Below are 16,803 nucleotides of genomic sequence, written 5' to 3'. Positions count from 1 at the left end.
AAAAATTAAAAATAGAACTACCATACAATCCAGCAAACACTAATTTGAAAACAATACATGCACCTCTATGTTCACTGCAGCATTATTTATAATAGCTAAGATATGAAACCAAGCTAAGTGCCCATCAACAGATGAATGGATAAAGATCTGGCATATATACACAATGGAATATTACATAGCCACAAAAAGGAATGAAATCTTGCCATTAGTGACAACACAGATAAAGCTAGGCCATTATGCTAAGTAAAAACAAAATCAGACAGAGAAAAGTAAACACTGTATGATTTCACTTACATGCAGAATCTAAAAAAAGAAAAGTGGGACTTCCCTGACAATCCAGTGGTTAAGTCTCCTAGCTTCCACTACAGGGGGCACAGGTTTGATCCATGGTTGGGGAACTAAGATCCTTCATGCCAGGTGGTGTGGCAAAAAAAATAAACTAAATAAAACAAATTAACAAATATAACAAAAGAGAAACAGGGTTTTTGAAACAGATGCAAAAAACAAACAGGTGGTTGCGAGAGAAGAGGGGGTTGAGGGGGAGAGAGAAATAGGTGAGGGAGATTTAAGAGGTACAAGCTTCCAGTTGCAAAATAAATGAGTCACAAGAATGCAATGTACAGTCTGGGGGATATAATCAATAATTATTTAATCTTTGTATGGGGACAGAGTATAAATAGATTTACTGCAGTGATCATTTTGAAATGTACTGAAATATCAAATCACTATGTTGTGTATAAGAAACTAACAGTTTCTTAAGTCAATTATACTTCAAAAACAAACAAACTCATAAAAAGAGATTAGATTTATGGTTGTCAGAAGTAGGGTATGGGGGGGGAATGGACGAAGGAAGTCAAAGGTACAAAATTCCAGTTATAAGATAAATAGGTACTAGGGATAAAATGTCCATGATACAGATAATTAATACTGCTGTATGTATGTTATATATGAAAGTTAAGAGAGTAAATCCTGAATTCTCTTTACAAGGAAAAAGTATTTTTCCATTAAATTTTCTATTTAATTCTGTAACTACATGAGATAATGGATGTTCCTAAACTTATTATAATAATAATTTCATGATGTATGTAACTCAAATTATTATGCTATACACCTTAAATTTATTCAGTGCTATAAGTCAATTATATCTCAGTAAAAGGAGAAGGCAATGGCACCCCACTCCAGTACTCTTGCCTGGCAAATCCCATGGATAGAGGAGCCTGGTAGGCCGTAGTCCATGGGGTTGCTAGGAGTCAGACATGACTGAGCAACTTCACTTTCACTTTCATGCACTGGAGAAGGAAATGGCAACCCGCTCCAGTGTTCTTGCCTGGAGAATCCCAGGGACGGGGGATCCTGGTGGGCTGCCGTCTCTGGGGTCGAACAGAGTCGGACATGACTGAAGCAACTTAGCAGCAGCAACAGCAACACTGAAAGAACAAAATCATAAATATATTTAAAAATAAAAACTGTCAAATAAACATTAATTCTCTGGGCTTATTATCAATTGAAAATATTACTCAAAAATAAATGTTAGACATTATATGATGACATTTTCCTGACCAGAAAGCCTAAAATTTTTAAATCATATTTTAAATAAGACTACTCCTTCCTTAATAAGAGAACTGAAATTGTCCCAAAGTATTAATAAATAAAAAAACTCAATATTGAAGGCAACTCCAAATTACTTAATAAAAAATGTTCATTAGTGCATGTAATAAACTCTTATATTGAATACAAAGAAATACATGATTTCGTTAAAAGAAAATGTTTCACTACTCTTCACTAAAAAACAGGCTGAAGGAATATGTAAAGTATATATGTTTTAAAGATGTCAAATTATTAACCTTCCTCTTTACAATATATTGTGGGGAAAGGGAACATGATTTGGTGCCTCTTTTAAGCCCTTTGAGGCTTCCCTTGTGGCTCAGCTGGTAAAGAATCTGCCTGCAATGTGGGAGACCTGGGTTGGATCCCTGGGTTGGGAAGATCCCCTCGAGAAGGGAAAGTCTACCCACCCCAGTATTCTGGCCTGGAGAATTCCATGGACTGTACAGTCCATGGGGTCACAAAGAGTTGGACACCACTGAGCGACTTTTACTTTACTTTAAGCCCTTTAGCAAATGACCCTGTTTAGTTCAGTTGCTCAGTCGTGTCCAGCTCTTTGCAATCCTATGGACTGCAGCACGCCAGGCCTCCCTATCCATCACCAACTCCCGGAGTTTACTCAAATTCATGTCCATTGAGCCGGTGATGCCATCCAACCATCTCATCCTCTGTCATCCCTTTCTCCTCCTGCCTTCAATCTTTCCCAGCATCAGGGTCTTTTCAAATGAGTCAGCTCTCCGCATCAGGTGGCCAAAGTATTGGAGTTTCAGCTTCAGCATCAGTCCTTCCAATGAATATTCAGGACTGATTTCCTTTAGGATGGACTGGTTGGATCTCCTTGCTGTCCAAGGGACTCTCAAGAGTCTTCTCCAACACCACAGTTCAAAAGCATCAATTCTTTGGCGCTCAGCTTTCTTCACAGTCTAACTCTCACATCCGTACATGACCACTGGAAAAACCATAGCCTTGACTAGATGGACCTTTGTTGGCAAAATAATGTCTCTGCTTTTTAATATGCTGTCTAGGTTGGTCATAACTTTTCTTTCAAGGAGCAAGTGTCTTTTAGTTTCATGGCTGCAGTCACCATCTGCAGTGATTTTGGAGCCCCAAAAGATAAAAATCTGTCACTGTTTCCACTGTTTCCCCATCTATTTGCCATGAAGTGATGGAACCAGATGCCATGATCTTCATTCTCTGAATGTTGAGTTTTAAGCCACCTTTTTCAGAGCCTGGGAACGCCCAATATACCCCAGGATAGTACACCACAGAGGCCACAAGGTGTCGCTTTCTGACAACCTCTAGCTTTGCAGCACACACTATTCTTCAAGGGGAAGGATGTTATTAAATTTTGAAGGGGAAGAAGAGGAAGGATGTTACTATATTTTGATGCAATAACCAAAAGTGCATCCACGAGAACACACAGCAATTAATGCATCCAGATTAACAGAAGTTTCCCTCTAACATCCCTAAACCTAAAACTTAAATCTATTTTTACCATCTTCATCTTTTCCCCTGGAGCAACCCAGAGCATGTTTTTCTGTTTTTTGCAACTTGAGGGATCCAAGTTCCTTGACTGGGGATGGAACTCGTGCCCACTGCTGTGGAAGCACAGAGGCCCAACCACTGGCCCACCACGGAATTCCCACCATGAGCATGTTAACATTACTGCAGATTAGGGATACCAACCCCTAAATTTTCCATAGTTACTTTTTAGTCTTCACAAACACTCAATGGGATGCCCTGAGGAGGAATTGTTATCCTTATTTTACTGATGAGGAAACCAAAGCCCAGAGAGGTTATAACGGGCCAATGAAAATTCCAGTGACCAGGTTTCCCGACACATAGCACCCCAGCTGGGGCCTGTAACCCTGCCTCTCCTCCATCCCTCGGCGTGGAAGTGGTTGGGAGTAGGGTTCCACTGTTCAGCTTTTTAGAAATTAATGTAAAATACTTTATATTAAACTGATATGAATTTGCAGGTATTTATGTTTATAAAATAAAGTTTCAGAGGGTATTCATGGCTGCTCTAATTCATTATGAACTGTGCTGTGATGGGTTTCCAAGGAAGCTCTCTGTTGTTCAGGGAATGTATTAGTTTGCTAGGATTGCCCTAAAGAAACACTGGGCTTTAAACAACAGAAATTAATTTTCTCACAATTGTGGAGGCTAGAAATCCATCATCAAGGTGTCAACAGGGCTATTTCTTTTGAGGCCACTCTTCTTGGTTGGTAGATGGCTGTCTTCCCCAGATCTTAGCACCCATGCATGTGTGGGTGTGTATGTGTGTGTTAATCTCTTCTTATAAAGACATGAGTCAAACTGGAGTAGGGCCCACCTTACTGACTTCATTTTACCTTAATTACCTCTTTAAAGGTCCTATCTCCAAACACTGTCACATTCTGAGATACTGGGGTTGGAACTTCAACATATGAATTTAAGGGTGACAATTCAACCTGTAACAGGATGAAAAAGTTGAGAAACGTGCAATACCCCTTCCAACTCTTTACCCACAAGAATGGCAGTGTTCTAGTCTATGTCCCAAGATCACATGATTAATAATCATTGGTGCTAGAATTCAAATACTGGAGTTCCATATGACACCAGTGACTAAGCATTCAAGCTGAATATTGATAAGCACAGCTTTTACTGCCTTTAACTTCCTCCACCAAATAGTTCATACTGGCAGCTACTTTCCTTTTTACCCAATAGCTATTTAGAAAATTTGTTTTTACTTCCAAGAGATTAGATTGGTTAACTTTGTTATTATTTTCAAATTTTCATGACAAAGTATTTGCTGGCACGAAATCTTTCTAGATAACAAAAATGTCTCCATGTCAAAATGACATGGAGCATAATATAAAAAAACTAAGTAATCCCTATTTAATTGATTCAACCTTATCATTGCATTCTGATCTCTGTATCTTTGTTTTTTGTGGCTGTCTTCCAGCAAATCTCACAAAGGCTAAAAGTGGTGCTAAAATCTCCAGTTGTAATTGTAGTATTTCCAAGTTTTAAATGGTGTGAATTCTACTATATAATCTAACATCCTGTCTATGGTTTACTGCCTCTTGCCTAGAGGTCTTCTTTACTGAGTTTTAATTATAGTTAACATTTACTGTGTCCCACCCTCTGTGCTTGTAGTTTCACACAAATTGCTTTAAAACCAAAGTAACTCTAGCAATATTGATCATGTGGATCCAGATTTATGGAAATTGGAATTTATACAGTATTGAAGAAAAATACGGTAATCCAAATCCTGAAGGATGACGCTGTGAAAGTGCTGCACTCAATATGCCAACAAATTTGGAAAACTCAGCAGTGGCCACAAGACTGGAAAAGGTCAGTTTTTATTCCAATCCCAAAGAAAGGCAATGCCAAAGAATGCTCAAACTACCACACAATTGCACTCATCTCACACGCTAGGAAAGTAACGCTCAAAATTCTTCAAGCCAGGCTTCAGCAATACGTGAACCGTGAACTTCCAGATATTCAAGCTGGTTTTAGAAAAGACAGAGGAACCAGAGATCAAATTGCCAACATTCGCTGGATCATGGAAAAAGCAAGAAAGTTCCAGAAAAACATCTATTTCTGCTTTGTTGACTATGCCAAAGCCTTTGACTGTGTGGATCACAATAAACTGTGGAAAATTCTGAAAGAGGAATACCAGACCACCTGACCTGCCTCTTGTGAAACCTGTATGCAGGTCAGGAAGCAACATTTAGAACTGGACATGGAACAACAGACTGGTTCCAAATAGGAAAAGGAGTACGTCAAGGCTGTATATTGTCACCCTGCTTATTTAACTTATACGCAGAGTACATCATGAGAAACGCTGGGCTAGAGGAAGCACAAGCTGGAATCAAGATTGCCGGGAGTAATATCAATAACCTCAGATATGCAGATGACACCACCCTTATGGCAGAAAGTGAAGAAGAACTAAAGAGCCTCTTGATGAAAGTGAAAGAGGAGAGTGAAAAAGTTGGTTTAAAACTCAACATTCAGAAAACTAAGACCATGGCATTCGGTCCCATCACTTCATGGCAAATAGATGGGGTAACAGTGGAAACAGAGGCAGATTTTATTTTTCTGGGCTCCAAAATCACTGCAGATGGTGACTACAGCCATGAAATTAAAAGACGCTTACTCCTTGGAAGGAAAGTTATGACCAACCTAGACAGCATATTAAAAAGCAGAGACATTGCTTTGCCAACAAAGGTCTGTCTAGTCAAGGTTATGGTTTTTCCAGTAGTCATGTATGGATATGAGAGTTGGACTATAAAGAAAACAGAGTGCCGAAGAATTGATGCTTTTGAACTGTGGTGTTGGAAAAGACTCTTGAGAGTCCCTTGGACAGCAAGGAGATCCAACCAGTCCATCTAAAGGAAATCAGTCCTGGGTGTTTATTGGAAGGACTGATGTTGAAGCTGAAACTCCAATACCTTGGCCACCTGATGCGAAGAGTTGACTCATTGGAAAAGACTCTGATGCTGGGAGGGATTGGGGGCAGGAAGAGAAGGGGACGACAGAGGATGAGATGGTTGGATAGCATCACCGACTTGATGGACATGAGTTTGGGTGAATTCCAGGAGTTGGTGATGGACAGGGAGGCCTGGCGTGCTGCAGTTCATGGAGTCACAAAGAGTCAGAAACAACTGAGCATCTAAACTGAACTGAATTCAGAAAAGAAGGGAGATCTGTTCCTAACCTGGCAGTGCTAGTCCTTGTAGGCAGTGGCACAAGCCATGTAAGGGTCCCTGGAGGAATAACCTCGGGAGCAACCTCTACCAACATTGGTAATAGGTCCTAACCCTGATACCCAACTGGAAGGAATGACTGACTATACCAGGAACCAACTCATAGAAAGGTACACCTGAACTAAATTTGGATTTTATTGCTTTCAAACCCCCCTTTGGCTGGAACAACAGTATAATTAACATATCACTGATTTTGTAATGAAAATTCAGTCCTCCTTCCCAATACAGACTGAAGATAATGGGAAGGTTCTAAGGATAGAGGAAAACGAAATTTATTGATTTGACAGCAAATGAGGACAGTAGCAGACTAACTTCCTGAAAATTACCGTCCTGCTTTCTGGGAGAAACCAGGAGTATTTAAGGAAAGTCTTGAGACTGGGGTTAAAAGGAACAAGCAAAACTAGCAAGAAGGCCCGCCAGCATTAATCAGTAACAAAGAATGCAAATTTAGTTCCCAGCAACACAAGGGGAAGATAGGAAAAACAGTTTTAGAAATCATCTATCAAAACAGTTTTAACCTTGTGGCCCTTTTACAGTTGGGAGGATGTTACTTCTTTTCATTTGCTTATTAAGAGACATTATCCCGTATACTAGGAACTTGGGAAATACTGTTACTATAAATTATAATTTCTGCAGTGAACCTGTATTTAAAAAATTACTGTACTGGCAAAGACAGTCTCAGTCTCTGGGCATAATTTACCCGGAAACGAGAATTTTGTTAAGGATTGGAGAAGGCAATGGCAACCCACTCCAGTATTCTTGCCTGGAAAATCCCATGGATGGAGGAGCCTGGTAGGCTGCAGTCCATGGGGTCGCTAAGAGTCGAGGACGACTGAGCGACTTCACTTTCACTTTTCACTTTCATGCATTGGAGAAGGAAATGGCAACCCACTCCAGTATTCTTGCCAGGAGAATCCCAGGGACAGAGGAGCCTGGTGGGCACAAAGTCGGACACGACTGAAGCGACTTAGCAGCAGCAGCAGAGAAAGAGAAGCTAAAGGGAGAGGAGCTAAGAAAGGGCTAGGGCACCGTGATGCCTCGAAAGAGGTGGACAGAAATGGGTTCTACAGCCTAAGAGAAGAGATGCGCCTGACAGGAGGGAAGGGGAAAAACTTTAGGTCAAGTGGTAGAATGAGACATGAGGTTGAACGAGTTAATCAGGGCCTATTTGTCTGTGTAAACAATTTGCTGAGTCCAGCCCCAGTCAGGGTAGCAGCCGGACCAGGCGCCCCAGGTAACGCAAGCAGCCAGAAAAGGAGGCTGGGACGGAGGGCGGAGAGGCCGCCGCGGTCAGGGGTGAATCACGAATAAACAGCCGCGGGTACTGAGCCAACGAGCCCCACAAGCCGAGAGCAGTGCCGGATGTGGCGACACTGAGCAGGGCGTCCCTTTCAGCCAATAGCCGCGCGGTCCGCCGTCCGACGGTGACCGGAGCGGTACCTGGGGAGAAAAGGCGGGAGGCCCATGAGGCGCGAGAAAGGACCACCCTTCCACGCCATTACGCGAGTTACCAGAGCAGTGTACCGGAGGACCCGCGTCTCTTTCAGCTTCCCTTCCGCGGGTTAACTAATTCAGAGACACCACGCCTTCAACCTGTGGACTGCCTCATGCCGGAAGCTGCCCCCAGTAAAGATGGCGCACAGGCAACGAGGAAAAGCCTGAAGTAGGCGGGAAAGGAGGAGCCGGCAGAGGGCGTGCCGGGGCGTGTCCTGGCGGCCGAGGTCCGAATGGGCGTGGCCATCCGCCCCTACTGGGCTTTCGATCTATGAGGCTCACAAGCTGCAGCCAACCGAGTCCCTCCGTCGTCTCCTGGAGGCGGGTCGCCACTGGCCCCGCCCCCGTCGGATCACTCCCTTTTGGAAGGTTATCACCTGAGTTTTCAAGATTTGAGTGGGGTTGGGCCACTAACCTCCAGTCCCTCTGCGATGGAGGGCGCGCAGGAGAGCCCCGCGGAGTCTGGTTCCTCCGTCCCGTGGTCCGAAGAGCCTGCTGGCTCGGCCAAGGTTCCCGAGGTGTCGCTTTCGGAGGAGTCGGAGGGCTGTACCCGGCCCCTGGAGGCGACCCCCCCAAAGCTTTGTGGATATTTAAGTAAGTTTGGTGGCAAGGGGCCCATCCGGGGCTGGAAATCCCGCTGGTTCTTCTTCGACGAGAGGAAATGTCACCTGTATTATTCGCGGACCGCGCAGGATGCGAATCCGTTGGACAGCATCGACCTCTCCAGTGCGGTGTTTGATTGCAAGGCGGACGCCGAGGAGGGGACTTTCGAAATCAAGACTCCCAACAGGATAATTACCTTGAAGGTAAATGGAGCACTGTTTTCCCTTTTTGGCCGGGATGGGATCCCAGGGCACCGCTGAGCACGGGTGGGTGGTCACAATAAACTTACCATAATCACCGACCCCGATCACCTCAGTGAACCCTGGGTGCCCAGGGTTTTGTGTTTTTCAAAGCGCATTCACACCCATTTCCTCATTAGATTCCTGCAGTAAAGGCCGGGATGATGGACCTATATTACGGATCAAAAAACTGAGTCATAAAGGGGTAAAGGGACTGGTTTGAGTCACACCACTAAAAAGTAGTGTAGCCCACACTTGGAATCTCATAGCTTCCCTACTTCTCAGTACCTTATCAAAACTTTTAGGATACAGTCCATTGGGTTGCAAAACAGTCAGACAAAACTTAACCAGCTTAACAACAAAAAACTAGGCAGTTACCATAACTTTCTTACTTAGGGCTGAAGTATAGTCAAGATATGAGCTTTACAATCCTCTTTCAAGGCCTGGATTCTGAATTACTTTTCTTGATGTTGTAGCCAAGGGGAGTGAATGCTGAGAAAACATTGGCAGAGATTGGGAGATAAACACTTAGGTTTCACTGATCAACCTACATTGTTCATTGAAGCATAGCCAAACCTGTTTTCTCATCAGTAAGTTCTGTTTTATTATCATATTTAACTGGAAAAGCCTGAAGCATTGCAAAGGCCATGCGCTTTGAAATTAGACAGGCTTGGATTCAAATTCTGCATCAGCTACTTACTAACTGTGTGACTCTGGGCAAGTTAACCTCTTAGTACCGAGGTAGTTTGTGAGACTAAAACAAGGTATGTAAGCACCTGGCACATCACAAGTTGCGGAATTAATCTCAGCCTATACTACTGCTGGCATCTAGTGGGTGCACAATACGTATTTGTTGACTGAGCACACATAGTAACAGAACCAAGGTCAGAAACTTCTTGTCCAGTGAAAGTGCCTAGAACTTAACTGGAAAGAAAGATTGGTGTGGGCTAGGAGTTCTGGAATTCACACTCAGAGAGGAGTGTGCCAGTAGACTGCTTCCCTCCCACCTCTACTTCCAGCCAATGGAGAATCTATTGAGCCCCCTGGATATAGCTCACAGCTTTTAGTTGCACTTTAATGACTAGGCCAGTCTTGTGACCAGGCTGCAGTGGGGGGTGGGTGACAGTCCATCAGGAGAAAATGATGGCTGAGCTGTAGCATTGGGGAAGGAGACATATGCAGGTGGCTATGGATATGAGAGAGGAGTCAAGGATGGCTTGTGTAACTGGCTGACTGCCTGGTTGGGCCAGTCACTGACAGGAGGGAACCCCAATTGAGGAAACAACAGGACATGCAGTCATATGTCCCCTTGGTAGATTCTTAAGTTTCAAGAGGAGAGGGGCCATGTGGGCTCACCAGTGTCTCCACTGCCTACCACAGTCCCTGACACATACCATAGATGCTCAATATACACATGTCCAGAGAATTAATAAAATGGGATGTTTGGGTATGAGTGGGAGTTTGTGAGCACAAGGTCATGGTGAAGCCCTGGAAGAAGCTGAGGTCTCTCAGGGAAAGCTTTGATATATAGAAAGAGAATGGTGGACAGCATTTTATCTGATTTGATCCCTCCATGGCAGGCTGAGGGCCCCTTTCATGGAGCCTCCTGCCTTCTGCACACCTCACCCCTGGCCCTCTTGAGAAGAGGGCTTGCCCTGGTTGCTTGCTTATATTCTCACACGGCCTTGACTGTGGTCATCTCTGTGAGGCTTACCTTCCAATCCTAGCGAGCTGCCCAGCTTCTGCAGCCCATCTGATCCCAGGCCTTCTCTCTGTAAGTCACACTCTCCTGGCCATAAATTATAACAGGTCTCTGGCTTAGAAGTGGGAGACCTGGGTTCTGGGACCAGCTCTACCACCATCTGCCTGGGCCACCTCACAGCCTTAGTTTCTCCAAGTTTCTCCATCTATAGCAGGGGCCAAGCACTCCTGCCCTGCTTCCCCAGTGGAGGATCAGGCAACGTAATGGATGTGAGAGTAGGTGTGTGGACCATCCAGTACCAGGGGACTGATGACCAGTGTCAGGTGTACCTTGTGTGGGCTGCCTGGAGGTGCCACTGAATTGTTGTTGAGCGCATGTGACTTTCCAGGTCCCAGTCGTATCATCCTCAGAAAGGGGGGGATTCTCCTCACTCCACAAAGTTGACTAGGACACTGAGATGTCACACAAGAAGGTAGTGATGCTACCCGGGCCCCAGCCAAGTCAGAATTTCAAAGCTCTCTCCCTCTCTCTCAATGTCTCCAAACTCTTTTATCCAGTGAGCACATTTGGAGCTCCTGCTGCATGTCAGGAACTCTGCTGGACACTTTCCTTCCCTCATTTCACCCTTATAACCACCTTATGGACCGAGTGTTATCATCACCATAGTACAGATGAAAACACTGAGGCCCAGAAAGGTTAAGATATCTCTGAGTGGAAGATCAGAGCCTGGTTATCTTCTATGACTGAGGAGCATGTGGTGTTTCAAAGATGGGCACCTATCCACAGTGGCAGTGTTTTGTTTTGTTTTTTGTTTTCTCAGGAAGGAGAGAGTTGCCAAACTTCCCATGACCTTCTCACATCCCTCACCCAGTCCCACCGTGTGGGCACAGGGCCTTGCCAACTAACCCTTGTGCTTCTCAGGCTGCCACCAAGCAAGCGATGCTGTACTGGCTGCAGCAGCTGCAGATGAAGCGCTGGGAGTTCCACAACAGCCTGCCTGCACTTCCTGCTGCCCACGACGCTGCCCTGGCTGGGAATGGGCCTGCCCTGCGCCTTGAGCTAGGTACCCAACAGGCTTGCCTTCTATTCATACACCCAGGGCTTTTGGTGACCAAGCCTCTACCCTCCTGTTGGGAGTAAGTGGGAGGAGTCCTCTGCTAAAGAAGCAGAGAGCCAGGGATGTGGCTCAGGATCAGCTAGGGCAACAGTATAGCATCCATGGCAAGAACACAGGCTCTGAGGCCATGCTGGCTGGCTTTAGATCCTCATCCTGTGCAATCTTAGGCAAGTTGCTTAACCTTTCTGAGCTTCAATTTCCTTCCCTGTAAAATGAGGTTAATAAACTATACCTACTTCTTAGGGTTATTATAAGGATTAAATGAATCTACACAGCTTAAGTGGTTGGAATGATGTCTGAGCATTGTCAGAGTTCAGTAGACGTCAGCTAATATTATGATGATAGCAATTATGCAAAGATTTCAAGAACTTTCACAACCTGTGAGGAAGGTTAATGAGAAAATGCAGTTATTGTTGTTGCTTCTGACATAAATGCTTTTGTGTTGTGAGTCGAGTAGATCTGTGATCTTATCCCATGTTTCTGTAGGGCAGAACCTTTACCCCCAGGTGACCCATAAGAACCCAAATCCTAAAACGTCTCAGCATGGAGGAGTCCTGGAGCTCATACCCTCCCACACCCATATTGCAGCCAGGACTGTGACTGGCAGGTTTTAGAACTGAGACAGAAAACCACCCACAGGGCTGTAGCGTGTCTAACATGCTTCACCATTAGTTGACAGGGACCCCCGTGGGCGAGGGCGGGACCTGTGACCAGCCGCCTCCTAGACCCTAGTACCCAGATGCATTACAGACCGAGCTCATCTGCCTTTATCCTTCTCCCCACTTTTCCTTCCCTCAGCCAATGGCCTTCATTTACCATTTGCCCCTTCCTGAATCTCAGCCAGTCCAGTCAGTCGCCTGGGCCGGCGATGTCTGCTTTCTGGCGTGCACGTCAGATCCAGGTGCTCACTGCTATTGTCTTGGGTCAGGCCTCCACTCTTAGCTGGACAACCACAGCAGCCTCCTCTCCAGTGTCTGCGTGTCCCAGCCTGCCACCGCAGACCCCACCTCTTCACTGTAGCCCAAGCGAGCTTTCTCAAATGAGAACCTGAGCCGCACCCCCTTCCATGGCCGCCCTCCATGTCCCAGGCCCAGCTTTTTAGCACCAGATTCAGGCCTTGTCCTTCCTGGTCTCACCTTTGCCTGTGCGCCCAGTGCCTACCTTGTGCTGTGCACTTCAGCAGCACCAGAGGCGTCCCTGCCTACTTTTGTCCACGTGACACATTCCTGCTTACACTCTCCGGCCACACTCCACTGTCACCTCCTTGCTAACTTCCTCTTGGCAGCCTTCCAGGACTTTGCCAGCTGGATTCTGTGAGCTCTCAACGCTTTTTGCAGACAGTTAACGTTATGTTCTAATCACAGTGTGCTTGTCAGTCTCTGCCCCCTACCCTCCAAAGGTGGGTTCCATGTCTCTGTCACCTGTATCCTCAGTACCTGATGCCCTGCCGGGCACATTGGGTATCTACTGAATGAATGTGTCAGTAAGTATATTGAATTTTATCATTAAGTGAGAAAAGGAATATATAGCCCTTAGCATAAAGCCGGATACATAGTGAATGCTCAGTGCTTGAGAACTGCCCTAATAATGCAGTTACTGAATGTGTCTGTACACTGTCATGGTAAATACTTCTTTTTAATGGTTTATGATAATCATTCATAATTTCCAGAGAGAACCTTCTGTGTGTTTTATGCTGCTAAGCACTTTCTTTGGGGAAGGGTGTGTTTGCTTTTGCTTCTGCGCTTCTCACCCTCCTCTCCCATCTCTGGGAGAGCCAATAGCCCTGACTACGCCAGAACCTGTGGCTGAATGACACAGTTGCCAGATCAACCTCAGACTAGGAGTACCAAGGAAGCCTTCCATTGACAGGATTCCCAAGTGTCCAAAGAACCAGGTTATCAGAAGAATGCCTTTGGTTCAACACACTCAGTGGGCCTCTTCTGGGCCTGCCCCTGCAGTGGATGTCGGGGGAGGGGAGTTGCCTTAATGACCAGGCACCAGTCTCCTTCGGGGATCTGGGGGTGGGGCGTGGGGAGGGGGTGGGTTGGGGAATAGGGTTGGGGTAAGATGCAGGAAGCCAGGATGTAGACTTCTCCTCTGAAGCCTTTCTCATCCCACAGCAGCCTCCACCCTCCTGGACACAGGGGCCCTGAGGAACCTTCCCTAGAAAGACATTTCCGGAGTCTTGAGCAAGTTGGCAGACCCCGCTAGAGCAGACTGCCCCACCTCTCCAGCCTCCACCCTTCCTGGGAGGAAGCAGAGGCATGCTCCTAGGGGAGCAAAAACCAACAGACTTGCATCTGACTTTGAGTCACGGACACTTCATCTTCTTCAAAAGTGTTTAATCATGTCCTTGAGCAATCTGCAAGGCATGTTCTCTGCGGCCTTTAAGTGTTTATTTTATACACCTTTATTTTAAACACCGTTATTTTATAGTTGCCGTAAACACTGGTCTCTATAAGAGCCATGGAGGATCAAGGGGGAGTCAGCAGATCTATAATAATAATAATAACACTTTGCCAAAGTAGGACACAGTTTACGAAGGACTTTTATGTATATCATCATAGAAATACATATACCACTTACTCTGTTCTCACACTTTACGTGCCTCAAGTTCCCTAATCCTCACAGAGATCTTAGGTAGGTAGTTATTCCCGTTTTGCAGAAGAGGAAACTGAGGCTCGAAGGGGTCAAGAGACCTGTCCAAGGTCACACAGCAAGAAAATGTCAGCACTGAAATTTGAACCCTAGTCTTCAGATTCACACGCACACCCCCCCGACACCCCTCAGGCTGTGGGGGCAACTGGTCATCTGTTCAGGGCCCTTTGGGGAAGCAGCGACCTTCTGGCTAGGCAATTTCATTGTGCTGATTTCTTCAGACTGATGATGTGGCAGTCCCTACAGTTCAGGCAAAAGGAGAATTACAAGTAAATGCTACTGAAAGCTTTTTGTGTGGGCACCTCCCTGAGGGCATGTACACCTCCCTCTCTAGGCTGGAGAGGGGCCCAGAGACCCCAGACCAGAGCCTTGGGTCATATCAGTTCTGTTTTCTGTGGGGGCATCTGTCTGGAACTGAACCCATAAAACAGTCCATGCCAAGCCCTCAGCCCTTCAGAGGTGTGCTTGTGTTTTTTATGTTTTTGCACCCATGCCCTCTGTGTAGATGTAGTGCAAAAATAAATTTCCTCTACCCCTGCAATCTTTTACTCTCTCAGTGAGAGGGCTCCAAACAAAGAGTGTCTGCTATCCTGTCATCCTCAGGGGCTGCCTGATCACGGTCATGCCACCCCTCCAGTGGCCTGAGTTCTCTCCCACTTTTTGTAACACTCAAAACTGACCTCGAAATATTTTGCCTCCCTCTCTCTTATACTTCAAATAATGCTTCCTTAGCCTTGAAACCTTCGTTACTATTAAACATTTTGGAGGAAGCAGAACGTATTGGAAACATAGAATACTAGAAGAAAAAGTAACCATAAGCCTATCACCCAGAGACAGCCAATGTTAATGTTATGTCATGGACTCCTGCCTGCCTTTTATTTAAACATATCTCTGATCATATAATAATACAAAAGGCCCTACTTAGCTTTTTTGGCACTCAGTATTGTGTCCCTAAAATTTCCCTGTGTTATAAAATCTCGTTATTAACATCTGCTTTTGATAAATGTATATTTTCTGTTTATAAAAGAATCCATGTTTACTGTAGAAAATTTTGGGGTGGGGGGAGAAGTAAACTATAATGAGCATAACCTGCCCACTTCTAACCCCATCATGCAGTTCTGACCTCTGTTAAGATTGCAGAGTGTACTTCTTTGAGACTTTTTCTGGACAGTTGAGATCATACTAGAATCTCAACTTTTTCCACTTTATATCCTGTGGATATTTCCCATATTCCTAAGCATTCTTCATTAGCATTGTTCTCAATGGTTGAGTGACAGTCCATTGCCTGAAGGCATCATGATGTGTTTAACCTCTCCCCAGACCCTTAATGTTATTTCTAGTGTGAGGCCAAACAGTGCCAGGATGAACCTCCTGGCTCATAAAGCTTTGTCTGCATCTCCTAGAACTTCTTTGGGATGGATTCTCAGATGTAGAAATATCCACAGTTCTGCAGATTTTTAAGGGGGTTTCTAGGAAGGTTGTCCCAGCAAAACCTTTGGTGAAAAGCCTGCCTCTGGCTGCTGTTAACCTAAAGGGAAGCCTTGCTCTGCAGCTCACAGACTCTCACTTGCTCCCAATCATAACACTGCCCGGCTTGTCTTCCTAAGTGCAGTGACTTAGAGCATGGATGATTTCCCTTTTCTTTGTTCCTCAGAGCAAGAGGAGGAGGAGGAGGAGGCGTTCCTGTGTCCCGTGAAAACGCCCACTGATCTTGTGGGTGTGGCAGCTGCCTGGCAGCCAGTCCATGCCAGGCCTTCAGCCCTTCAGAATATTTCCCTCAAGCACCTGGGAACTGAAATACAGTAAGTGCCATGCAGCTGAGAGGCCTGCCAAGCTGCAGGCAGCCCCTCCTTCAGAGCTTACAGCAATCTGGTATGACTCCCCTGCGGGGAGGTGGACCTGGGTTGGGGGTTAGGCTCTTTATTTTCAATTCATGCCATCATTACTTTAAAATACTACCTTTGTTCTGATTTTTAAAATAGTACACGTTGTCTGTAAGAAATTAGGAACACCCAGAAAGGTATAAATTTTGGAATTACCCGTAGTCCTTTTACCCAGGCAAGCGTTCTTAGCACCTCCTTCCTCACATTTTCCGTATACACATGCGCGTTGTTGTTGTTGTTTAGTTCTCAGTCGTGTCCAGCGCTCTTGCGACCCCTGTATACTGTAGCCCACCAGGCTTCTCTGTCCATGGGATTTTTTCAGGCAAGAATACTGGAGTGGGTTGCCATGCCCTTCCCCAGGGGATCTTCCCAACCCAGGGACACAACTCTTATCTCCTATATTGGCAGGCAGATTCTTTGCCACTGAGCTCCAGGGAAACCCATACATATGCGCATAATTGAGATCTATTCAGTGTAACGGAGTGATGGCTTCACAGTTTTCTACAAATGTCAAATGCATCATTATTCACTTTTCGCATGTGTAATTTACTGTATTTCGATTATGTCTCAGCTTCTTTTTCATTTACTCATGTGTGGTATATATAATTTATATTTCCTACTGGCAGGCTTTGTTTTAAACAGCTTATAAGAAGACAGCACTATAGCCTGGCTCTCAGACCACACTGCCTGCATTTGTATCCTGGCCCCACCAGTCATAGGCTATTCCACCCTTGGCAAGATGTTTGAA

The 16,803-nt window shown here is 45.3% G+C and overlaps 1 protein-coding gene and 1 long non-coding RNA gene across 5 annotated transcripts in view; one reads left to right on the top strand and one right to left on the bottom strand.

The window, feature by feature from the left end:
- Positions 1-623: 623 nt before the first annotated feature.
- LOC139184572 (uncharacterized) lies at positions 624-8,025 on the bottom strand. Of its 3 annotated transcripts, none has more exons than XR_011568112.1 (3): positions 7,871-8,025; positions 3,960-4,058; positions 624-1,427 (listed from the first exon to the last, which is right to left on the bottom strand). It is a non-coding gene; the product is annotated as an uncharacterized lncRNA (long non-coding RNA). The 3 variants fall into 3 exon arrangements; XR_011568110.1 differs by having other exon boundaries at positions 3,969-4,058; positions 7,871-8,024; XR_011568111.1 differs by lacking the exon at positions 3,960-4,058 and having other exon boundaries at positions 7,871-8,021.
- A 28-nt stretch (positions 8,026-8,053) lies between these two features.
- Positions 8,054-16,803, top strand: part of TBC1D2 (TBC1 domain family member 2) — a 42,734-nt gene continuing 33,984 nt past the window's right edge. Inside the window, exons 1-3 of one of the 2 annotated variants that reach the window (XM_019966264.2) lie at positions 8,054-8,659; positions 11,319-11,460; positions 15,827-15,974. In XM_019966264.2, coding sequence (XP_019821823.2) covers positions 8,285-8,659; positions 11,319-11,460; positions 15,827-15,974 — 665 coding nt within the window. In that variant the 5' untranslated portion in view covers positions 8,054-8,284. Of the gene's footprint in view, positions 8,660-11,217; positions 11,461-15,826; positions 15,975-16,803 lie in introns of both variants that reach the window. The other variant, XM_070794813.1, reaches the window with a different exon arrangement.

The sequence above is a fragment of the Bos indicus genome, chromosome 8, assembly GCF_029378745.1.
Source record: "Bos indicus isolate NIAB-ARS_2022 breed Sahiwal x Tharparkar chromosome 8, NIAB-ARS_B.indTharparkar_mat_pri_1.0, whole genome shotgun sequence".
Lineage (NCBI taxonomy): Eukaryota > Metazoa > Chordata > Mammalia > Artiodactyla > Bovidae > Bos > Bos indicus.
Note: the sequence above shows the minus strand (reverse complement) of the source record. Positions and strands in the feature narration are given on the sequence as shown.